The 24067-nt window shown below is 62.1% G+C and overlaps 1 protein-coding gene and 1 long non-coding RNA gene across 2 annotated transcripts in view; both read left to right on the forward strand.

Moving 5' to 3' along the window:
• The window catches only part of SHANK2 (SH3 and multiple ankyrin repeat domains 2), a 463461-nt gene that overhangs the window by 275481 nt on the left and 163913 nt on the right, over positions 1-24067 (forward strand). Inside the window, exon 28 of the mRNA XM_029957270.1 lies at positions 20121-20196. Coding sequence (XP_029813130.1) covers positions 20121-20196 — 76 coding nt within the window. The remainder of the gene's footprint in view (positions 1-20120; positions 20197-24067) is intronic.
• LOC115306406 lies at positions 19182-19678 on the forward strand. Its single transcript, XR_003915326.1, has 2 exons — positions 19182-19420; positions 19516-19678. It is a non-coding gene; the product is annotated as an uncharacterized LOC115306406 (long non-coding RNA).

The raw sequence follows: 24067 nt of genomic DNA on the forward strand, positions 1-24067 counted from the left end.
CAGGATTGTGCTCAGGCTGTTTTACAAAGGCCTTTCGCTCCTGGGAGTCGGGTGGGGACCTTGGGAAGCGCAGGTGCGGGGGCTCAGGGTGCAAACAGTGGCCTCCCAGCCCCGGACGGCCACGCTCAGCCGCCTGGAGTTCTGGACACGCCGGGAGACCCTGCTGGAGCCGTGCTGCTGGCCCAGTGATGCCCCGAGCACAGCCCCTGCTCCTGCGCTCTGAGGGGGTGAAGCTGCACCCCCTGCTGCCTTGCTCCCAGCGGCCCGGACACGACTCAGTCTGCGGCTCCCGCACGTCACCATGGCTCGTCGATGACGTGGAGACGGGGTCACAGAGCGCCGGCCCTGCCTGGATGCCCGTGCTGGGTCCGGGGAGGACGCGCCCGGGTGGGAGGGAGAGCGGCCGCGAGGGCTCGTGGGCATCGAGGGGAGCCCCGTGTGCCGCGCCCTGGCACACTCACATCTGGTGGCCGTGGTGTGCGGGGAACGGAGCGGGGGAGGGGCGCCGGCCTCTGGGGGCGGAGCAGCCCGTGCCTGGGATGTTCATCACGGGGACAAGGTCCGGGTGCCAGGTGGGGAGGCACCGGGGTCCCGGGGCGCTGGGGCCGGGAAGGGCGCTGCCGGAAGCTACCGGGGGTGAAACTCAGCGTGAGATCCCGCCCCTGCTGGCAGAAGCCAGGCCTGGGGTGTCGGGTGAGGACGGGGCTCCCATGGGCACTGAAGGGAAAGCCTTCCTGGTTTAGATGTTCTTACATGGTTTCCTCAAAGGGAACCCCCACCCCAGCCGTCCTCCGTCCTCACCACTGCGCGTGTAGACCGCCAGCCCTGCCCGGCGTCCCAGTGACCGCACACGGGTGTGTGGCCCTCGAGTCTCCGGCCCCTCCCTCCCGGAAGGTGACGTGGGCGGGCGAGCCGCTCCCCCTGCGTCCCTGGGGAGCCCCCACGGCCCCTCGAGACGGCTCTTTCTTCTTCCCCCTTCATGGCGGGTCGGGGAGCAGAACACCATGGACCGGGGGCTTAGACAGTGTCCGTTCCTCGTGGTTCTGGAGGCCAGATGTCCAGGGTTTGCCCTCTTTCCGTGGTTTGCCCTGTCCTCACTGATGGGACAGAGTGAGCTCTGCCTCCTCCAGGGATCCGAATCCCATCACGGGACCCAAACTCTCCCAGGGGGGTTAGGGATCAGTGTGGGGATCGGGGCAGGGAGGGGACGTGACTCAGCCCCTAACACAGGGCAGAGTCCCCCTGCAGGCATGAGGGAGGGACCACATGACACGGAGCCAGGCCCTTGCTGTCTCTGGAGGTGGTGACAGGAAGGAGAATGCTGTGCATGCACGTGACACTGTGCAGACGTGTGACCTCACGTCCACCTCTGTGGTGGACCAGCGGGGCAGGCGGGAGCCCCCGTGTGACGGCATTTGACGGTACTTTACAGCGTCCATGGTGCGTCGGTGCCATCGCAGGGGTGTGAGGGCGTCCCCAGGTGCGGGTCCCCGCGGGACATCCAGTCCGCGCACCTCTGCCCACGTGGAGCTGCCATCTGGCCCGGTTTTCCGATGGCAGAGCCGCATCTGGAGAGGGTGCGACACGTGGCCGTGGTCACAGACTGGGAAGGGCGAGCCGTCCCCCCGAGGCTCGGTGTCCGCCGTGTTCAGAGCCGTCTCTGCCGCGCCCCCGTGGGCTCCTCGCCGTCCTAGAGAGGCAGGGTGCCTCCGGGGACAGCAGCCTCTGCGATGGCAAGTGCAGAGGACGTGGGCCGCGGGGCTGCGCGGGGCCTGTGTGCGCTGCACCGAGCGCTGGAGCGAGGGGGCCGGTGCTGCTGTGGAAAACCCGTGCTATTTTTACCCTTGTCTCTGTCTCTCCGCTTCTGCCTCCCACTGAAATCCCTCCCGGTGAGCGGCAGCGGCGGCCCTGGCCTCCTGCGAGCCAGGCACAGGCTGTCCTGTGACCCACCCCCCAGCCCTGATTTGCCCGGAGATCCGTGGGAAGGGCGGGCTCCGGAACCAGGAGCCCGCATGGGTCCGAGGGCCTGGAGCCTCGCTCCGAGCTGCCAGCCGGCAGGACGAGGGAACGGTCCGGGGTTTGCCGGGGGCGCACAAGTTACGACCCACGTGTGATTTCCTGGAGGGGAAGCCCGCGTCTCCCACAACCATGGCTGCCTGGGTCCCCACCCCCACCCTCAGCTGAGAGCCGGGCATCCGGCATCCCAAGGGCCCTGGTCCCCGGGAGTGCGTGCCCAGGCAGGAGGGGTGGGATGGAGCCAGGGCACGGAGTGGCAGGAGACGCGGCTCCCACTGCGGGCGGTGCGGCCTTGGCTCAGTCACTGTGCTCCTCTGGGCCCCGTGTCCACACCCTTGACTCTTGGCGGGGCCTTCATCCCAGCATGGTGGGCGGAGCGGGCCCCGGGCCCCCGGAGACTCTGGGTGGCAGTGCTGAGCCCACCACAGCGAGCACAGGGGACAGTGCGTGCAAGCCCTCCGCCTGCGCCGTGGAGCAGCATCAGGATCATCCGTTATCCCCTCCGTCGGACAGACTCAGAACGCAGCCTGGGTCACGAGGCCAGTGAGCAGCGAGGCTAGGATCAGCCTCCGGGGGACAGAGGACATTCGTTGAGAATTACCACCCTCCCAACCCATTTTCTAACCGACAGGACGCCTACAGCCTAGGAAGGGGAGGAGTCTCGTCCGAGCCGCCCCGGGAGCCCATGGTGGCCATTTAGGAAAAGAAGGCGATGACAAGTGGCCCAAAGGAGTGAGACCCTCCCTTCTTAAGCAAGGCCACAGGGTGGGGAGGGGCCCTCGGACAGCCGGGGAGCGAGAAGGCCCTCATTGGGAGGGAAGAGGCTTAGCTCCCAGCCCCAGACCAGAGCCCTGGCTCTCCTCCTGCCTCCGCTGCTCCCCACCAGCCTCCAAACCCAAGTCACAGCATTTGTCCCCAAGTCCCCCCACGCCTCCCGGAGCGCTGAGCCCCCGCCCCACCCCGCCTGAGGGACGCAGGGTCCCACAGGAGGCGCGAGGGACCCCTCTGCCCAGGGCCGATTCCCAGCCATGCGGTTCCTTCCCTCCACCGCTGGCTCGGCAGGGTCGTGTGGCCAAGATGGCCTTGGCTGCCCACTGTCCCTCCGGGGCACGCAGGCCCGTGGAGGTGCGGAGATGGACGGCACGCCGGGTGCTACAAATGAGGAGGCAATTACCCAGGATGAGGCTGCCGGAGCCGCTAAGTGTTACCTCGGCCCCGTGCTAATAGCCGGGTTGAACCATTTTCCTCTCCCCGCTAATGGCATGCATAATTACACTGGTTTTCTAGGCGTCCTTCACCCATACGTATTTAGACTAGTGACTGATGCATTACCATGGAAACCGGCACTAGGAAAGAGAACCATCCCCAGTACAGTGGGAAGTGGAAAAGATGCGAGCTCCAATCTGGAGCTTACAACTTGTGTCAAAGAACTGAAATCCCCGCCGACCCAACGTGCAGTCCCGAGAAGTCAATTTCGCGAGCCTCCCTGTGGATTAAAGGCTCCGGGGCCATCTTTCCTCGCCCTCGGATTGCGGTTTCCTTTCTCCTTCTGCGGTTTTGACCCCGGAGGGCCGCAACTTTTCTCCTCTCGGATTAACAGACAATAGTAGATGAGGCGGGCGGCCTCGGGGACGCGGTCCCCCCATGGACCTGGTGCCGCGGCGGGACCGGCCTGAGTGAGATGGTCACACCCAGGCTGCAGACGATGGCTGAGAATTCCCGGTTCAAGAAGAAAGTTCATTTCGGAGGTACGGGGCCGCCTCCCAACCCCGCTGCGGGCTGGTGCGTGCGGGCTTTGTTCTCGGCCAGAGCCGTCGTGGTGCCGCGGGCGCTCGGCCAGACGGGGCGGCTGGCCGTGCCGGCGACGGCTCTGCCCTTGGTGTCTCCTGGTCTCAGGTCGTGGTGCTTTACCGCAGAAGCCCATTGTTTCCGTAGCAGCTCTTGCCTGCCGTGTAGACGGGAGATCAGAGCAGCCGTCCACTTGTTCCGGAGGCTCCGGCGGCTCAGCTGCTCTGGGAGCCCCCGCGGCTCAGCTGTGTTCTCAGGGGCCCCGTGCGGCGGCCAGTGGGGCTTTTCAGACCGACTCGGGCGTCTCTGCCTCCCCGGCAGCGTTGCTAACTCCGAGGGAGGCCACCCGCGTTGTGAGTCGCTTTGATGTAAATGGATAGATGGTCCACGGTTCCTGTGCCTTCCGCGACCTGACAGTGGACAGGAAGCTCCCCGACCCGGGGCAGGGCGGCGGGCCCCCAGCCAGCCCGCCTGCCCGCCTTCAGGGAAGCCGGGCTGGTGTGGGCTCCAGTTGGGGTGTTTTCTGTGGTTTGTTTTAACCGAATGGACTGTGCTGTCTCAGCCTCATGGCACTGGGCACGAGAGGGCACCATGTGCGTTTCCAAATCACGTTGCTTTCTTCAACTTCTGGGGAAGGTCATTACCATCGGCTCCCTGCTGCTCACGGAAGCAGAGCAGAGAGGAGCCCACCAGCTCACGAGGGTCTGCCTGGCCAGACGAGACCCGCTTCTTGACAGAGCCCCTCCCAGTTGGTGCTTCCATGTGCGCCAAGGGAAACTGAGTCACGACCTATCCAGGCTCCAGGGACACCCTCCCAACCCTGGTGCCAGTCAGGGACCTGCAGCCTCTTTTGGGGGGCGGGTGCCTGACCCCTGAGCGGGTGGGTGTGTTGCAAGGAACGCGTTCCCAAGGGGCTGGCCCCCACGCGTCAGGTCGCTGCCGGGGTGGGTCTCCGTGCGATCCGCTCACACCTTTGGGGTCAGTCTCCCCCAGCCCACCCTGACCCTTCCAGGGGCGAACCTCGCTTATTCCTGGGACCTGGGACAGTGGTCTGCGCGCTCGGCGGGGCTGCGAAGTCCCCGCCTGCCTTCTCACGCAACTAGGGCGTCTTCCTTGACTCCACAGGTCTGTCTTCTCTGTGTCCTATTTCCGAAGCCTCAACTGGCAGCTTCCCTAAAAAAGATTCTGAAGAACTAAAAAGAAGCCTTCCGCCCCCAGTCCGTTCCTGGGTTTAAATCCAGGTCTGCTGCTCTAGCTTACGGTGCCCTCCTCTGGGGTGGGGGCACGGGTGGGGGCGGGGTGGCCCTGCTGTGGGGGAGGGGTGTCCGGACCTGACCAGGTCCACCCGTGGTGGCTCCGGTCCGGGAGAGAGGCCGGCTGGGGGGAGGGGGCGTCAGGTCCTGTGTGACGGAGGGACAGGGGCCAGGCGGGGCAGTGTGCTCTGGGGAAGCTGGTCATGTGCCCCCCTTGGGCCAGGCGGGTGGGTTCAGTGCCAGGAATGTCTTTTCTAGAGCCTTCCACATGATTGAACACCCTGCCCTACAGCACGGGCGGCTGCCCCCGCCAGCGATGGTGCATCTGGACGGAGAGGGAGGGGGACAGGGCGTCCTTGCTGTGGACGCTCTGACATTTGGCCACACAGCCACCCGGCCTTTCATCTACCGTAATTCCCACTCAAAAAGCCATTCCGGGTTCTGTGTCTTGGTGTAAACGTTTCACTTAGCAGCCCGGGCTGATTAAAAAAAAATAAAAACCAAAAACGACGTTCTAATTACTACAGAGTAGAAACCAGCTGGTGACAGCCGATTTGGGAGGGCGGGGAGTGGTCGCCAGTGCCAGGAACTGGGCTTTGCTTCCTGTCCTGCGGCGTCCCAGCCTCGGGGGCCCCGGAGCTGGGAGCCGGAGTGCAGACCCCCAACCACGAGCCCTGGGCGCTGGGGCAGGCGGCGGCCGCCGAGCTCACGAACCCAGGGGAGCAGGACCAGGAGCAGAGGGTGCAGCCCTGGGTCCTGCAGTGTGACCCTGGGCCAGCCCCAGCCCCTTCTCAAACGGGGAAGGGGCGCCTTCGCCGGGAAGCCTGTGAGGGCAGGCGCTGCCTCCCTCCCCCATGGGTCTCAAGCCGGAGCTTCATAAAAGCCTTGTCTACACGGAACTCTTGGTCTCTGAGGATTTCCTTCCAAAACTGCTACGGGGAGGGTGTGGTCAAGTGCAGCACCCTGACCTTGAATCAGGGAGCCAGGGTTTGGACCAGCTCCGCCACGCACTCTCCAGCCGGGTGACCTTGGAAACGTCCCCTTGGGCGGGACGGACTGGCGCTGCAGCACTGCTGTGTGGCCACCCCAGAGGCGCCAAGGGATCGCCTGAGACTCCTTCCGTCGCCCCCGAGCCTGTGCTTGGGGCCACCCTTCCGCGCCTGTTTCCTCCCATGTGGCCTCCCTAGTGAGGCCGTTGGTGACCAGACATGTGACGTGGCTTTGCAGCCGGGACAGTGCTGGGTGGGCTCCCAGACGCCTCAGCGCACAGGCCCGCTCTCTCCGGCCCCGCGTCTCTGCCAACCCACGGTGGTGGGGTGGCCGGGACACTGCTCCGTCCAGATGGAAGAAGGGGACGTGCCTGGGGAGGCCTGGTCTGGGAAGGGAAGGCCCATCCCTGAGGGAGGTGGGAAGGTGGTGGGCTGGGCCTCCCGGCCTCCTGGAGGTGCTGTTGAGTGAGGCCAAGCTGTGAGTCCGTCCGAGGGAGGGAGGCGCTGAGCACGGGCAGGGGGAGCGCTCCTCGGCCGGCGGGGCGTGCGGCAGGGCGGGGGCGGACCCCAGCCCCTGTCCCGCTGTCACTGCCTCACCCGCGCAGGGGGGTCACCACTTGTCACGCCGGCCGCTGGGAGCACCGAAAGGAGCTCAGAGCACTTTGCACCTGGAACAGCGTCTGGCGCGCGGCAAGGGCCAGGTAAGCGTCCCCCATGACAGGGTGGCAGGCGGTGGCTGTCGACCAAGGGAGACAGGGATGGCAGAGGCCATGCGGCCGCACCCGGGTCACCTCCCTCCTTGCCCTGCCTCCGGGGCTCCCGCGTTCTGACCACCAGCTGAGCCTCCCGGCTGAGCCACCGCCCTTGCGCCCGGGCGCCCTTGGCCACGTGGCACAGGAACTCCCCCCATGGCTGATGGATGAAGCCGGTGTCCAAGGGCCTCGGCGGGCAGGTGGGCACACAGACCCCGCGGCCGTAAAGGGTGTCATGAGGCCAGAAACTGCTTTGTGACGTCATGGTTTCAGGCTTTCGGGCCAGCAGGTGGCGCAGCCTCTGCTCGACGCTCCGTGTGGGCTCCTGGCGTGGCCCGTGGTCCCCTGCGATGGGGGCCCAGCTCTGGGCGTGATGGCTGCTGATCAGGAAAGGAAGATCAGCCGCCGCACCGCCCCCCTTCCCTGGCTGCCGGCTGTGGGATTTGTAGATGTGGTCTTTGCAGTGTCTTGAGTGTTCGGGACCCGCTGAAGCGTGTCCCGGAGGGGTGGTTGGTGGCCGGCGCTCCCCGTGCCCCCGCACACCCGGGCCAACTTTAAGGGACTTCAAAGCACGTGCTTATTCGGGAAAAGCTAACGTGGCCCCTTGCTGCTGGGTGCTTACCCATCTGTGTGGGTGCCGGGCTGGTGTTCCCAGACCCAGGCAGGGGGGAGGACAGTCCAGATGACCAGGATGGACGGGCAGGGCTCGGGGGCTGGGAAAAAATAGAATCCAGTGACTCAGTTGCTTGTGGGCCATAACCCGCCAGCTAAGTGGTTTCAACTACTGGAAACCAAATGCTGGATGGGGGGAGGGGAGAGTGTGGGCTCGTGGCCCCACAGGCCCCCAGGGGAAGACGTGGCACTTGTGCTGAGCCGCCAAGCACAGAGCAGAGCGCCTCACGTCTGAGATGAGCCCCATTTCCCCAGATCTGCACAGAGGAGAGGGTGGAGCGTCGGAGGAGCCCAGACTCCCCGGCTCTCACCGTCGCTCGGGTAGAGCCAGAACTTGAACCCACTTTGTCTTGTCCCTGCGACCAGGGCAATGCCTTTGTGGCAAGCCACTTCTCTTGGGCTTGGGTTTTCTGACCTGCAAGCAGGATTCAGAGTTCCTTAACTAACAGGGATTTAAATGATCTTCCTAGCAAGTCCAGCCAGCTGTGCTCTCTCTGTGGTCGGGGGTGGGGGGTGGGGGAGGTAAGTGGTCCCCAAAGATGTCCACGTCCTAATCCCTGGAGGCTGTGAATGTGTTCCGATCCACGACAAAGGGGAAGTCAGGTCACTGATGGAGTGGCAGCTCCTGGTTGCTGACTTGGAGATACGGAGATTATCCAGGATTATCCAGGAGGGCTCAGTAATTCCGGCGGTCTTTAAGGGAAGGAGGGAGGCGCAGATTGCAAATGAGCATGATGGCATCTGAGGACTGGGCCCAGGGCTGCTGGCGTTGCGGATGGAGGGAGGGGCTCCCGGCGTCTCTGGAGGCTGGGAGAGGCCAGGCACGGACCCTCCGGGGACCCCAGCGGGGAACACGGGCCTGCCCACTCTTCATCCCCGCCCAATCAGATCCCAGCTGGATTTTCATCCGATAGTTTCTATGAGGAAACCGGGCTGTCGAGGTGGGGCCACTAGGTTCACGGTCATTCCTTACCACAGCTGCAGGGCAGGGACGCCACTCCCACACTAGGCCAGCATGGCATGCCGTCCATTTTAAGAAAGTAAGTGACCTTCCTGTCTCCTCCCTCCCTGCTAGGCCCACACCCGGGGCCTACCAGCTGCCCTGAGAATGTGCTGCAGCTGATTTAGTGAATAAACGATGAACCGGGCCAGCCACTACACTGGGTGTGCTAAGTGTACTTTGACATCCGGGTCCTGTGCCCCCCGTGAGTTTCTAGCAGGTGCCACCTGACCTCCATACCTGGCCACGGGGTTGCCCTGTAGGCAGAGCCCCGAGGGCTGGGGTGGAGCTGAGCCTGGGAGCTCACCGTGCCCCTACCCTGCGTCCGCTGCCCCGGCCCGCCCCTCACACCCCAGCTTGCCCCCACTTTTGCTGGCTGGGGTCTGGCCAGGGTGGGAGGTGACCTCGATGGCCAGCACAGCCGACACAGCCCCGCAAACCAGGGTCCAACCCTCCTGCCTTTGTGCCCACTTCCGGCTTCTCCCCACACTCCTGTCTGCCTGCTTCTCTCTGCTTTGCAAGGAGCCCGTCGGCATCTTTGGTTTTAAAAAAGAAAAGTTATTTCTGTCTTCATCCCCATTGGTAATCTCTTTCCTCCTTGTGGTTCTGATTCTGCATTTGGCTCACCAGCCCAGGGTGTAGCCCGAGTGGTGTCTGATTTAAAACCCGCTGGAGATTACAGGAGTCTCTGGGAGGGAGGCGTGTGCATGCACGGCGCCACGGGCTTGCAGCGGGACGGCCTGCCACCGTGCACCGCCCTGGGGTGGCCGGCGTGCTGCGCGGAGGCAGGAGGCTGCAGGGCCGCACCTGACTCGGGGCCGGCACACAGGAGGCGCTCAGCAACCGGAACGGGGAAGACGGGTGGGTGGGGCCCCCCCAAGGGTGCCCACCGCTGGTTTTTGCTGCCTGGGGTGCGGATCCAAGAATGGGACCCGGGAGCCCAGAGAAAACCAGGATTCCAGGGGAGGGAGGTGCGCAGGGAGCCTCCCAGACATCGCTGAGATTCCCTTCTTTTTGTCTCTCCGTCTGTCTCTCTCCTTTTGGTGGTATTGGAGCTAAATCTTGAGAGAGAAGGAAAACAGAAGGCTGAAGGAGCTAACCCTAGCCCCGTCCGTTCTGTGCTGCCTCTTAGGTGGCCCCAGGCTCAGCGGCTCCCATCAGCACCTGGTAATGCGCTCACGGTGCCCGGGGGGCAGCGGCCCAGTGGGGCTTGCCCGGCTTCCGTGCGGGGTCTTGGGAGTCCCGTCCGGGGGCCGGCCCAGGTGGGCGGGAGCTGGAGCTCTGGGGGAGACGCTTCCCCCGCACGTGGAGTCGCAGCAGGATTCTGTCCCCAGGCACAGACGGGGACCCCTTCTCCTTGCTGACCGCCCCCTGGGCACCCACTCAGCTCCAGCAGGTCCCCCACCGCCCTGCTCTTGTGGCCCCTCCTTCCTCCCACCGGCCAGAACCCTCAGGTTTTTCTCAGGGCGATCCCCTGCTGGCCCTCGAGTCACGGCGGAGAAACGGTTTTCTCCCATACTTAGCTTAGCCCCACACCTGATCACGTCCGTTTGCCAGAGAACCCGGCGTTCCCAGGGGAGCGAGGCCGGAGGCGAAGGTCGCGGCCAGCCCCGAGTCCTGTCTGCCGCAGCAGCCTCCTGCCCGGGGCGAGATCTGCTTCCCAGCAGCACCCCCTCCGCCTTCTTGGACCGCAGGGCCCTTGTCCGTTCTGCAGCCCAGGGGAACAGCCATGCGCGGCCTCTAAAGTAACTCTTCCTGGTTCAAAGGGAGCCAGCGGCCATCGCTGACCCTGACCTTCAGAGCGGGGCCCAGAAAGCTGGTCGTGCACCCCACTGCCTGGGGCCTGAGCTGCGTTTTCTGGCGAATTCAGTTCTTCACCTTCCCGTCTGGACTGACCTGTTGAGAATTCACGACTCGAACTCTTCTTTCCCAGCGGTCAGCAAAGGAGCTATAACTCAGTGTTCCTTCTGTCCCTAAAGAGAAAAGGACAGGCGACCCTCCTTCTATCCCCTGCCCAAGAGGCGTGATCTTACAGCCGTTTCATGGCCTCCGAGCTTGTGATAATCAACAAAGTATATTTGAGGCACCACGCTTGGAGAAGGGGACAGGAAGCGGGTGTGTTATCTGCCATGACCCCTCCTCTGTGAGGGACAAACCGGGGCGGCAGGACCCGGAAGTGTTTCTTGGCCTTGCGAAGGGTCTCCGGCCACAGCCGGTCCTGGGTCGCTCCCGTGGAGAGGGGGGACGGAACCCCTGTGTGCCCAGCGTCCTTCGTCCAGTCGTTTTAATTGCTCTTGGACAGAAGGATGTTGGCATGTGGCTGCGACGCGGGTGTCACAGAGGGGACACTGCCCCTGCGGGTGCTGGGACCCACGCAGGGGGTTGATGGTCACTGTAAATGCCAGCACTTCGGAATTGGAGGCGAGGATGCCCAAGGTCCCGCAGCGTCCAGGACGGCCCCAGCCAGCATCGTGGGGGACAGGCCAGGGGACCGTCACTGTCCACTTGGTTGACTACAGTTTCTATGTAGAGTGACAGAATAGCTGAAAGACAGCGCCTTTGGCTGCAAGAATCCTAAAGCCTGCGTGAGCTGCACTCCGTGGTCCTGTATACGGATGCAGGGCCCTTCCTGGGCCCCGAGGGCAGAACGTGGGGCCCAGCCTCCCTCCCCTGGTTCTGGAAGCAGGTTCTGGAGACAGCTCGGGCCTTGCCGGCTTCCAAGACCGCTCAGCCCGCTCTCTGCAGAGCCACACGTGCCCTGGCCGCAGCTTTCTCTGTTCCCCGTGGGGACAGCCCTGGTGCCCCGGTCCGGACGGATGTGCTCAGACAGGAAGCTGAGACTCTGTCAGGTCAATTCCAGATTCCCAGGAGAGGGTCTGCTGGGCAGCTCCCACCGGGCCGTGAGGTCTCAGGCACAGAAACGGGTGGGTGTTCCTCCTCCTGCTGGAGCACGACGTAAGCAGAGTCCTGGACGGCCTGCGTGGGTCCATTTAGAAGTGCACGTGCCCTGCGTGTCATCACACCCGCTGTGGGCCCCTTTCACAGATGGGAGAACGAGGCCTGGAGAAGCGCTTTCCAGCCTGGGCCGTGCCGCCGGCGAGAGACTGGGCTCACGATCGGCCTGTTAAATGCAGGCCTCAGGGACCGTCCTTGCACGTCTGTCCCGTGCGTAGGCGCCCGTGAGTGAGGGTGCTGTCCCCGCAGACCCGGCTCAGGAGAAGGGCTCCGCCCGGCCTCCTTGCCCTCTCCGCGAGCCCTCCTCCCCCCACACCGTCCCCGCAACTAGCTGTTGGCCTTTGGCGTCTTCGAAAGTCGTTTTGAGAAGATTGCCTTCCTCAGTTCCTTCTCGGGGACCGGAGGCCCCTCGCGTCTCCCCAGATGCCCCCTCCCGGCCGGCTCCCCTGGACCGTCCGCCCAGCAGCAGTGCGTAAAGCGCTATTTTAAATGCTGACAATCTGAAACTTGTCATGCTCTCTGTCACTCCCTGTCATGAGTCGCGAGAGGTGTGTGGAACGGGATTTCTAGCCTTTTCTTCTTCCAGTGTAGATTTTTCTAGGCCACACTCAGAAAGAAGCTTCCAGGGTGCGTCCGCCTAAACACAGCCTCTGTGGGGTGCCGAGGTGCACGGCCATCTCCTGGGAAGGGGTGAGCCCCCAGCTGCATCGTGGGCGGAGAGGAGGTGTCATGTTGGGAAGTCAGAGACCCCAGGGTCATTGCGTCCAGCGCTCGGCTTTGTAGCCCAGAAGCTGAGGCCCAGAGAGGCGGGTGAAGAGGGTGCGTGTCACCGTAGGGGTCGGGACTAGCGCTCAGGCCTCTCGGTCTGTAGGGCGGGCTGCGTGTGCGCCAGCCCTCGCCAGGAGGAGCCAAGCGCAGCCCTTTGCACCCCAGCCTCAACCTGTCACAGTCCCGCCCGAGGAGAGGAAGCTGCCAACGTTGGAGCGAAGGGCCCAAGGGTGTGTGGCTTCGTCCACAGTCATCGAGCGCTTTCTGAGCCTGACTCTTCCAGGGCTCTGGCCGTGCAGCGGAATTTGAACTGGGGAGAGGTTTCCCAGGGAGTTCAACCAGTGCAAAGGTCCTGAGGTACAGATGAGCTCGACATTTCCAAGGAACAAGGGGAGCCTACGGCAGCAGGAGCGGGGTGGTATGAGAGGCAGGACAGGAGGGGTCAAGGCCACACAGCGTCAGGCCCGTGTCATTCAAGGACGCTTGGTGGGATTGTGGTTCCGTGGGAAGTTGTTGGAAGCCAGTAGGCAGCATGGTGACGTCACCCAATGTTGACATTTTTTAAAGGTCGCTCTGCTCTACAGAGAGTCAGACTGAGGAGCGTCGGGACAAGTGGGGAGGCAGGGAGGCCAGAGGCTACTGAGCCAGTCCAGGCAAGACCTACCGGTGGGTCAGATGAGGGCCGAGTTATCTCTGAGCTGCAGGGGGCCACAGACACTGCTGCGCACCTGCTGTGTAGAGCCCTGGGCCTGGCACGGGCCAAGGAGGGGGCCGTGCTGGCAGAGCACTCGGTCCGTGGCTTCCAGGAGCTTCCGCAGGGTTAGGAAACAGACAGGTAAATTGTTACCTCTGGGTTGGTCAGTGTATCTCCCTTTTTTTTTAATGTTTTATTTATTTTTGAAAGAGACAGAGTGCAAGCAGGGGAGGGGCAGAGGGAGAGGGAGACACAGAATCAGAAGCAGGCTCCAGGCTCCGAGCTGTCAGCACAGAGCCCGACGCGGGGCTCAAACCCACAGACTGCGCGATAGTGACCTGAACTGATGTTGAACGCTCCGCCGACAGAGCCGCCCGGGCGCCCTGGTTCCTCTTCTTTCTTTATCATAAGCGGAGAGGCGTCCTCCTGGGACACGAAAAGGCGGGTGCCGCTGGGCCGCGCTCTGTCCGCATTCACTGGGATGCATTCCTGGGGTCTGTCGGGCGGTTTTCCACCTGCCAGACAAGGGGCCGAGCTCTGCTCTTGCTCTGGTTGCGTCTAGTCTCCTATGCCTACCTGGACTCTTGGTTCCTGGTGACAGAAAGCCAGCTCTGCCGGGCTTGAGCAAAACGTGGAATGTGCTGGCTCACGTGAGAGAAGGGCACGCACGGTCTGCGTCAGTCAGCTCAGGCTCGGTAATGCCGCATAACAAACATGTCCCTAATCAGGATGACTCCAAAACCACCAAGGTAGTTTCTCATGCAGGATGTCTGTCACATGTCCCAGGGGGCTGGCTCGGGGACCAGGCTGATGGGGAGTCCCTGTCTCAACTGTGCCGGTCACTGTGCCCCAGGGCAGAACCCAGTGCTGGGGGCAGGAGGGGTCTCGCACTGGGGACCAACTTCTCCGTCCATCCAGGAAATGACATAAGTCCCTGCTCAAAACTCATTGGCCAAAACTAATTTCGAGCGTCACCCAGCCAAACCAAGGCCACCGTCCTCGGCCTGCAGCCCTTGGAGCATCTCAGCAAAAGCCAGTGGGTCGTGTGTGGGCCGTGGGCTCCTCAGTACTGATGATGGGGTCCAGGGGGGTCTGCACGATGCCTGGACCAGCCTGGGGCACAGCTGTGCTTGTGGTGACTGGGTGACGTGCCTCTTGAGAAGTGGCTTCTCCGGGACCCCCACGTGGCAGAGGGAGCTATCCTCTCCCCGGGAAAGGGGTGCAGCCACACAAACTCACTGTCTGCACCACCCCCTGGGGGCTGCTTCCTGGCTGTGGGGGGCGGTGCTGCAAACAATGAGTTCATCGCTGACCCCTCCTTCTGAACTTCCAGGCTATAAAAGATGGAAAGCTGCAGGGTCTCCAACCACATAGGAAGTGCATTTGATGTATGTCACCCCACAGGCAGGCACAGCTCTGGGCTGGTGGCGTGCAGGGCTTCTGACCGTGTCACCAGGGCAGTCGGTCAGTCCCCCCATCTGCCGGCTGCGCTCCTGTCCTGAGTGTGACTCATTCTCAGGCAACGTGTCCCCCATGGTGGCCCCGAAAGTAGAAATAGCAGCAGCGGGAGGACTGCACTGTCCCAGCCAGGGTCACGTGCCCCCCCCTCCCACCGAGCCAGGCGCCTGCTGTGTTTAAAGGAACAGCCAGCCAGGCTCCCTCGCTCAACCCTGCAATCCAGGGCCAAGCAGAGGGGGTGAGGGAGGGGCTGGGCGGCCGCACCTGACCACATGGCTGGGCCGGGAAGGGGCTGGCCCCTAAGGTCAAGGGCGGCGCAGCCCAGGAGAAGGGGACTGTCTTCTGCATGTGGACTGTGTAGGGGGTGGCTGGCTGGTCTTTTTAAAGTTTATTTCTTTATTTTGAGAGAGACAAAGAGTAGGAATGGGGGAGGGGAGAGAGAGGGAGAGCGAGAGAGAGAATCCCAAGCAGGCTCTGCGCTCTCAGCCCAGAGCCCAAAGTGGGGCTCAATCTCACGAACCATGAGATCATGACCTGAGCTGAAATCAAGAGATGCCTGACAGCCTGAGCCCCCAGGTGCCCCTGGCCAGTCACTATACTGCAGGTGGAAGACAGGGTGGCCATGCAGGGTGTAGGACGGAGGCAGCCGTGGGGGCCCCCCAACCTCACATCGAAGCCTGCGGTGGGCTATGCCAGGTCTGCAAGTGACCGGGCCAGCCAACCTGCAGCCTTCAAATATGTGTGGCCGGGTCCACATCAGAGTGACAGACAGCTGCCCAGGACCCGCTGACGGTCCTGCATGATCCTAAAGAACAGGACGCCTGTCCCTTTGCTCACTGTTGAGACGAGCACAGGAGTTACCGGGCCCGGGAACTGGGGTTTTGAGATGGACCCCCTGTACCCGTGCTCCTGCAGGACCGAGGATGCTGGGAGTCTTGCGACAGCGGCACGGGGACCTCATCTCGCAGCCTGGCACGTGGGGTCCCCTTGGCCTTCCTGCTCCCGGTGTGGGGCCGGTGCAGGGCAGACCCAGAGGCACACCATGGGGGGCCGTTCCCACCACGGGCGTGGGGAGTGGGTGCAGCCCCCCACGCACATTGTCACGCACCAGAGCACCTATTCTCTGCTGCACAGATACCTAGCCCGCGCCCCCTCCTGATTATAAAGTGGGGTGTGGCAGGGGCCGCAGCCATCGCTGGGAGAACAGAGGCCCAGGGGCCGGTGACCTGGCAGGTTCACTTGGAAGCAGATGGCCACCTGAGGCCCAGAAGCCTCCCTGAAGGGCCCTGTGTCCGTGTTCAACCCACAGGGCTGCCGGCCGGGCCTCGGACCTCCTCCGGCTTCCCTCCTTTGCCCAGCCCTCCGTGTTCTGTCTGTGCCCCGCGTTCGCATCGGTGCGTCTTGGGAAGGGCCAGCCCCGGTAGTCAGCAGCCCCCGCCTCCCTGCACAGTGACAGCCGATCCCAGGTGACCACAGAGGCCCACCCTGGTTGTGACACGAGGTGCACGCCACGACAGTGGGGACGCGGCCTGAGAGCACTCTAGCCCTCCCCCTCTCCTCCCACGTCAGACAGACACTGAGGCCGGGCAAGGGCAGGTCCGCACGATTCCGTGTCTGCCTCGGGGCCCACGTCCCTCAGCACTGTGCTCCGCTGCCGCTGTAAACCAGGAGCCGGACGTGCACTTGCCACTGGGCTCTGCGGGAAGAGCAAGTGAGGCAGGACATTTCATCTTGATGAAGTGAAGGGATAACTTAGCAGAGTTGCTGTGATGATGATAATGAATAGGTTGGTGTTGATGACGGTGGTGATGGTGATGATGATGATGGTGACGCTGGTGACAGTGGTGACGGTGGTGACGGTGTTAGTGACAGTGATGGTGATGGTGGTGATAGCAGTGACAGTGGTGACGGTGGTGATGGTGATAATGGTAACGGTGGTGACAGTGGTGATGATGATGGTGACGGTGGTGACGGTGGTGACGGTGTTGATGATGATGATGGTGACGGTGGTGACAGTGGTGATGATGATGATGGTGATGGTGGTGACGGTGGTGACGGTGGTGATGGTGACGGTGGTGACGGTGGTGACGGTGGTGATGATGATGGTGATGGTGGTGACGGTGTTAGTGACGGTGATGGTGATGGTGGTGATAGCAGTGACAGTGGTGACGGTGGTGATGGTGATAATGGTAACGGTGGTGACAGTGGTGATGATGATGGTGACGGTGGTGACGGTGTTGATGATGATGATGGTGACGGTGGTGACAGTGGTGATGATGATGATGGTGATGGTGGTGACAGTGGTGACGGTGGTGATGGTGATGGTGGTGACAGTGGTGATGGTGACGGTGGTGACGGTGGTGACAGTGGTGATGATGATGGTGATGGTGGTGACGGTGTTAGTGACGGTGATGGTGGTGATAGCAGTGACAGTGGTGACGGTGGTGATGGTGATAATGGTAACGGTGGTGACGGTGGTGACAGTGGTGATGATGATGGTGACGGTGGTGACGGTGGTGATGATGATGGTGACGGTGGTGACGGTGGTGATCGTGGTGATGGTGGTGATGGTGGTGGTGATGGTGGTGGTGATAGTCATGATGGTGATGGGGGTGGTGGTGGTGACGGTGACAGTGGTGATGGTGGCAATGTGGTGTCCCTCAATGTGGTGTCCCTCAGTACCTCTCCCCTGATCCTTGGGGCCATATCCAGAGCACAGAAGAGACCTGTGCAGTGGGAGTTTTTCATAAAGCAGTCGGAAATAGTACCCTTTCTGACTTATACAAAGTGGGGGAGGGGGCTGCCTGGGTAGCTCAGTTGGTTATGCGCCCCCCTCTTGATTTCCGCTCATGTCACGATCTGAATGTTCATGGGATCAAGTTCCATGTCTTGCTCTGCGCTGCCCCTCCCCCATTCACATTCTTCTCTTCCTCAGAATATATAAAGAAAAAAGACAGAAATCGTATCCGTTCTAATAAATCGTATCCTTTCTCTAATAAAATAATTGAGGTAGAAGAAAGGAACCTATTGTTTCTCAAGTCCTTACCGAGCCGGAACAAAAACATGGCGTACCTTAGGTCAGTCTACGTTCTTCCCTCTTGTGTAAAATTTTGTCAGTCCCCACATCTGGGAGCCACTGGCTAACTGACCTGGCCTAGATGGTTCCCTTTCTGAAACGTTCCTGCCATAACCTCACGCACACGTGCGCACGCTCACGGACGCCCCCTCTGCTGCGGGAGCCCCGTGACCTTGGCCCGGGCCCCCGTCACATCTCCGTGCCCAGCGCCTCCCCAGACGACCAGCACGGAGCTTAGGTGACAGAGGCAATCACGAGTAATGCTGACGGCTCGCCGACGGTCCCCAGGGCCATTCAGCCGCTTCCTGAGCTACCGTGCCTAACACGATGAGGTTCAGATCCGACAGCCCTCCAGGGCCTGGCACGTACGGGGCCCCACACCGGTGTCCCCGGCCGCCCTGGCCGATGCCCTGCCTGCGCCACGGGCTCCCTGCGCACAGCCGTCTGACTGCCGGTGCTCGCAGCCCAGCTCACCAAGATCTTCGTCCTCAGGCTTTGTCTAACCCCAGCCCCAGGGTTCGGAGCCCCCGATCACAGAGCTAAGGCCGCACCCCCATGGTCTCCTAGTCCCTGCTTGTGGGCACAGGACCTGGCTCCCCCGTGGGCTTGATAAACGACTCACATGTGAAAGCTATAGATGCCAGGGGGGGACAGGAGGATGCAAACATCTGGGCACACTTCGTCCAGGTGCCAGACACGGGAGAGACACGTGCCGCTGGAGCAGCACCCAGCGCGGCGGGGGCCGTGTTCTCAGCCCACTCCGAGGCTGCGCGGTGTTTCCTTGCTAGTATACAAGAGGCCATTTAGGTGGACAGGCACTTGCCCTGGGAATCTTCCAGAAATCAGGCATGGGGGGGGGATGTGGTGTGACGCAGAGATAAAGGCCATCACCACCCTTGAGACTGTGGAGGGCATGGGTACTCAGACCCCCTCCAGGGGTCAGGGAGTATGGCTTGATGGTCTGAGCCTGGACCCGGAGCCCACCTGCCAGCCAGGGGACTCATCTGACACTGCCCTTCAGTGGGTGTACGACTGCCTTGGCAGCCTTACCATCTCCATCCATAAAATGGGCTCAGTTGCACCTCCCACACCTGGTTGCGGTGACTCGTTAGGGGATGAGTGCAGATGACCAGACCGGGGCACAGGGGAAAGACCCCAGAAACGTTAGTGTCGATGTAGCAGGGACACACGGAGCAGAGGCAGAGGGGCCAGCCCCATGGGGAGGACCCCCAAGGTCCCAAGCAGGATTTGAAAGTGACTGGACACGGTTGGGCCTACAGAGCAGCACGGACCTCTCACGGGGGCTCGGGGGCTCCAGGAAGTGAATATGGGAATGGCGCCTGGAGCAGGGCCTGGTATGCAGTAAGCACTCAATTAGTGTCCACGATAGTAGTGATGATGATGATACTGCTTATCAGAGAATCGTCTGGTGGTGTTGGAACCTCGGGGGCAGTGATGCGGAAGGGGTGGAGAAGCAGGTGGAAACCAAGTCCCAGATGACCCAGGCTGCCTAACAGCTAAGGCAGCGTGAGCTGCCGTAACAAGTAAGTCCCTGAAGCATAGCATGATGCCGTGGAAGTCTAAGAGACCCGGGCATCTTGCAGGGACCCTAGAGGGTTCCACCATCCTGCGTTCCTCCGGGCGTCCTAGCCCTGAGCTGGGCAAGGCAGCAAGAGAGGGTGGGGAAGAAGCCAAGCTTAGAAGAGAAGCCCTCCATCCTCACAATGCAAGGTTCCATTCCATTGCCCATATTCCATTGGTGGGAAACAGTCATGTGGTATGGGTGCAAGGGGAGCTGGGAAACGGAGTCCTGGGCTGGCCATCTGCTCCTCCTTGTCCCCCAAAGGCAGCTCCACACTGTACAAGACAGCGAACAGGCGTTTGTGCTGAACTAGCTGCTTCTGGGCAGAAGAGGGGCCGCGTGAAACCACGCCGCGCATCCGCTTTTGAACTCAGAGTTTGTGTGTGGGTTTCAGGGGAAGCTCATTCACCTCGGAAGGTGGACTGACCCCAGAGAGGCTTCCAGAAGTTATAAGGAGGTTTTGAGCCATTTTCCTGAAGCCAATCGCATAATTTCTCTGCATTTTTTTCCAGGGTTTGGAAAGGAGCTTGTCCCGAGATTTTACCTGTGGGGAAAATATCTGAACAGGAAACCACTGATCCACCGAATTTCTTGTGTTTGTGTTTTTGAGGGCTTCCTCCCTCCGGCCCCGAGCTCTCTATTAAAATCTCTATTAAAATCTAATTACGTCGGTCATACCATTTCCTGTGAAGTTTACGTCCAAATCCGCTGAGGAAGAGAAGCAGGCGGAGGACTTAATTAGGAACGTGAATCACATTTGGGGTTTTGTTTGTTTGTTTGTTTGTGTTTTAGGAAAGAGCAGCATCTATAACCAGAAAGTAACAATAAGCCTCTTTTTCCCCAAAGACAGGTCATCTTCGGATCAGCCGGAAGCGCCCGGACCTTTCTGGAATGGGGCTCCTGACTCTCCCCAAGTCGGCCTTGGGGGTCATGTGCATTCCTCAAGTTTTGCACAGTCAGGGCCCAGGACGAGCCTGCTGTTCCTCCAGGGTCTTTCCGCAGGAGAGCGGGTCTGACGCTTCGCAGGGCAGACAGAGGAGAGGCCCGCCGGCCTCGCTTGGGTTCTGCGTTCAGGGACTGACTTTCTGACCCGCGTCTCTCTTCCCTCTCCGCACAGAGACCCGGGCAGACCGCAGCAAGAAGCTCTTCCGGCACTATACCGTCGGTTCCTACGACAGCTTCGACACCGCCAGGTAAGGCGCCGCCCTTTCTCTGCCGGGCCCTCTGCTCAGAGAGGCTCACCTGTGCCTCAGAGAGGCGCCAGACCCTCAGGCGGAGCGCTCGGGCCCCCTTGGCTTTTCCCTCGGTGTGTCCACCGGGCCCCCACCCATGGGCCGGGATCATGGAAGCCACCGTCTTCCGGAGGACCTGCCCAAGGTGCAGTCTCTGTGCTGCCTGAGGTCCGGGGTCAGCGCCTGTGGGGTGGCCCGAGGGAGAGGGCCATCTGCCCGGGCGGAGGGGGACCAGGCATGGTGGGGGGCAAGCGCGCAATGTCAGAGAAGACAGCAGCTGGCTGCGGAGCCACGAGGCAGCGCCCCGGGAGCACCCCACCCCGGGGATATTTAGGATACCTGGTCTGCACTCTCCCTCCGCCTTCTGCCTCCGAGTTAACCTCTCTGCACCAGGAAGGCTCAGCCCCCAAAAGGCGCGGCGCCGAGCCGGCGGGCTGGCTCTCTAGCTCCTGTTGTGAAGGCGCCTGTTTGGTTCTCGCGGAGTGCCGCGGGGGTGCCACACGGGCCACGGGCTCAAGTCTCCCCGCAGGAACTACACGGGCACGAGATGTCCTTGGGTCTCTGTGCGCCGCTTGCTTGTTCCTCCAGCGGGGGCCGGGGCGGGCTGGGGCAGGGGGAGGGGCTGCACCCACGGCCGCGGGATGCGCAGCACTTGTCCACAAGCTCTTGTCCACAAGCGCCGAGTGCCTGTACCCTTATTTCTGTCGCAAACCCTAATCTCCCAACACTGGGGGCTGGACGGGTGTGAAGAAAGAGTGTATCCCCTCCCCCAGCAGAGAGCCCTCAGGGGACGGTGGCCGCAGCGACAGCGTGTGGCACGGGCTGTGTGACCCGACGGGACGGGAGGGTCCTGCTCCCGGCCCTGCTGGACGGCCACCCCTGCGCCCAGCGGGCTGGGGAAGGGTCTGGACACCCCACCCCAGCCCCCAGGTGGGTCCAAGGAGCAGCACACCCTGCGGTCACCTGCCAGAGACCAGCTGTCTCGTGCGCTTCTTCACTCTCACGGAGTTCAGGTTCACAGAGCCTGACATTGCGACGCTGAGCACTTCCACAGGACCAACTAGGTGTGGCCCCCCCCATCTGGTTCTAGAACACAGCTATCCCCCGCAGAAGGGAGCCCCTCGCCACCAACCAGCCACTCCCCGTTCTCCGAGCCCAGAGCCCCGCACCTCTTTCCCCCCCTCGTCGGTGGGACCACACCTTGCATGACCTTCTGTGCGTAGCTTCTTAGAACAATGTCTTCGAGGCCCACCTGTTTTCCGTGGTATCCGTGCTTTTTCCTAAACTGTTTTTATTGTAGTAAAATACGCAGAACATAAAATTTACCATCTAGACCATCTCTGGGTGCACAGCTCTGTGGCATTACGTACATTCACACTGTTGTGCAGACATGCCTGTCCTCTGTCTCCAGAACTTTCCATCTTCCCAAACTGAAACTCTGTCCCCATGAAACCCCGAGCCCCCAGGCCCTCCCCCAGCCCTCATGCCCACCGTCCACTCTCTGAATCTGGGGACGCCAGGGGCCCCGTAGAGGGGACGATATAGTATTTGTCTTTTTATGTGACGGGCGTATTTCACCCAGCATGGTGTCCTCAAGGTCTGTCGTGCTGTGGCAGGTGTGAGAAGACCCCACTGCGGACATGAGCCACCCTAAGGTCTTTCCTTCCTCCATGGACAGACACTGTATTGGTTCCCCCTTTTGGCGACTGTGAACGGTGCTGGTCTGGACACGCTTGTTCAAGTATTTGACCGCCTGTTTCCAGTTCTTTGTGCGGGGGGGAGGGGGTCTAGCAGTGGAATTGCTCACTGGACCCGGCTTTAGTGCCGACCTGTCCTGACCGCCTTTCGGTCTTAAACGAGATGGTTTGGGACAGGAAGCCCATGCCCGGCAGAGCCGAATCGCCCCTCCTAAGGGGTGTGGCCGGCATTCCACATCCTGCCAACATTGTGCACATTCTGACCTTGAAAGTTCACATTGTGATCCGTGGCCCAGCCACCAGTTCAGCCGAGAGAGAGAGAGAGAGAGAGAGAGAGAGAGAGAGAGAGAGAGAGAGGGAGGGGGAGGGGGGGGGGGGGGGGGGGGGGGGGGGGGGGGGGGGGGGACGGGGACGGGGACAGAGATCAGAAACTGGGGCTTCTGGGAAGCCATACCCAACCCCAACTTCTCTTGATACATCTGTTTGGCTCAAATACACTGCCTCTGCAGCAGCGAGCAGCTGCCCGGGAAGTAGACCCTGGACACATGGTCACGGCCAGCGTGCCTGTCCTGCTTTGCTTCCTTCCCGAGAAGGAGGGTGCCTGAGATTCAGAGAATGTCCAGAGCTGTCGCCACGGTTACGTGGAGGGCCATCCGGCCTGGGAATGGGGCTTCTGGGGAAAAGGAGCCTTTAACAGCCGCAGGCCTGTGGCTTGTGCAGAGCGGTCTCCCCAGGAGGCTGCCCTCGGCGCGTGCGTGCACATGAAGGTGGGTGTGCACTGACACTCCGCGTGTGAAACGGCCGGTTTCCCCACGAGGGGCGGTCCAGGGCCCTGAGCTGACTGAGCTGGGGAAGGAGAAGACCGCAGGGCCGGGCAGGCTGGCGGGGTCACGTGTCACGTGGCTGACAGCAGGCCCGGAAGCCGCCAGGGACAAACACACGCTGCAGCTTCACCAGCAGAAAGCGTGCGGAATCATTGCGCCGTTTACAGATAGAGCAGAGCTGGGTCAGGAGGTGATGAGCTCCCCGCCACTGGAGGGAGCCAAGCAGGGTGGGCCTTCTCTTGCCAGAACGTCAGCGAAGGTTGGACCAGGTGACAGGTGAGATCCTGGCCAGCTCTGCCTCCCTGTGTCTCGATGGCCAGATGAGTTTTTGTCTTTTGTGTTACTGACCACTGGCCCGGTGCCAGGGCCTGGGGCCACAGAGAAAAGGGACATCCAGCCACACCGCTCGGGGGCCACTGGCGACTTCTAAATGAGACAGGCTCCGGCCTTGACCACAGTTGGGGAACCAGCCCCGACTTCCCCAGGGTGAGGGGTCAGCCGCGCTGTGGGCTCACCTGGCCCAGAGAAGGGTGTGAGCGGTCAGGGCACCATCTAGGAACCTCCTGCCACATGCCAGCACCTTGTCTTGATCACGGCTGCCGCCCGCCAACCCTCCAGTGACCTTGGAAATCAGTGTCATTATCCCCTTCAGGGCAGAACCCCACGGTGGAGAAAGGAAGGTCACATTAAGGACCTGGCCCTTGGCCCCATGGGTCCCGGGGCCCGTTGTGTGAGGCCCAGTCCCCTGGGATGCGGGACCCTTGCCCCCAGTCCCCTCCATCCCCGGTAAAGATGTTACCACCCACGGCTGGCCCACGAGCTAGCCAGGGGACGAGAGAGACTGGCAGAGGCCAAACCATCACCTGGAGAAGCATGTTGGGCGGAGGGCGTGAAGACACGGCCCAGTAACCCGGCCGTTGGCCTGCGGGAGCCGCCGCGTCCCAGAACTGACCCCTCCCGGACCGAGCGCGTGGCAGGGGCCAAGGAGTGGAGGCCCTCACCCCCCATCGGAACCGGGCGGCTGTCGTGTGTGGGTCTGGAGCGGGTGTGAGGGTGAGGCTGAGCACCAGCTCCTGGGGCTGGACGGGCCGGAAGCATCTGAGAGGCACACGTGCCCCCGTGCAAACCAGCCAGCGGTTCATTAACTCGCTTCAGAATTCATGTCAGACACGGCCCGGGGAGCCCCAGACGTCTGGGTGACGTCCCGGCACCCAGGCCAATTACCCACTGTAGGCGGCCGGGCGACGGTCTGGGCAGCAGCTCCCAGCTGAGGCCGCCCTGTTGCAGATGCAAATGTAATTAAAGGAAAGG

This window comes from Suricata suricatta, chromosome 11 (assembly GCF_006229205.1).
Source record: "Suricata suricatta isolate VVHF042 chromosome 11, meerkat_22Aug2017_6uvM2_HiC, whole genome shotgun sequence".
In the NCBI taxonomy this organism is placed as follows: Eukaryota; Metazoa; Chordata; class Mammalia; order Carnivora; family Herpestidae; genus Suricata; species Suricata suricatta.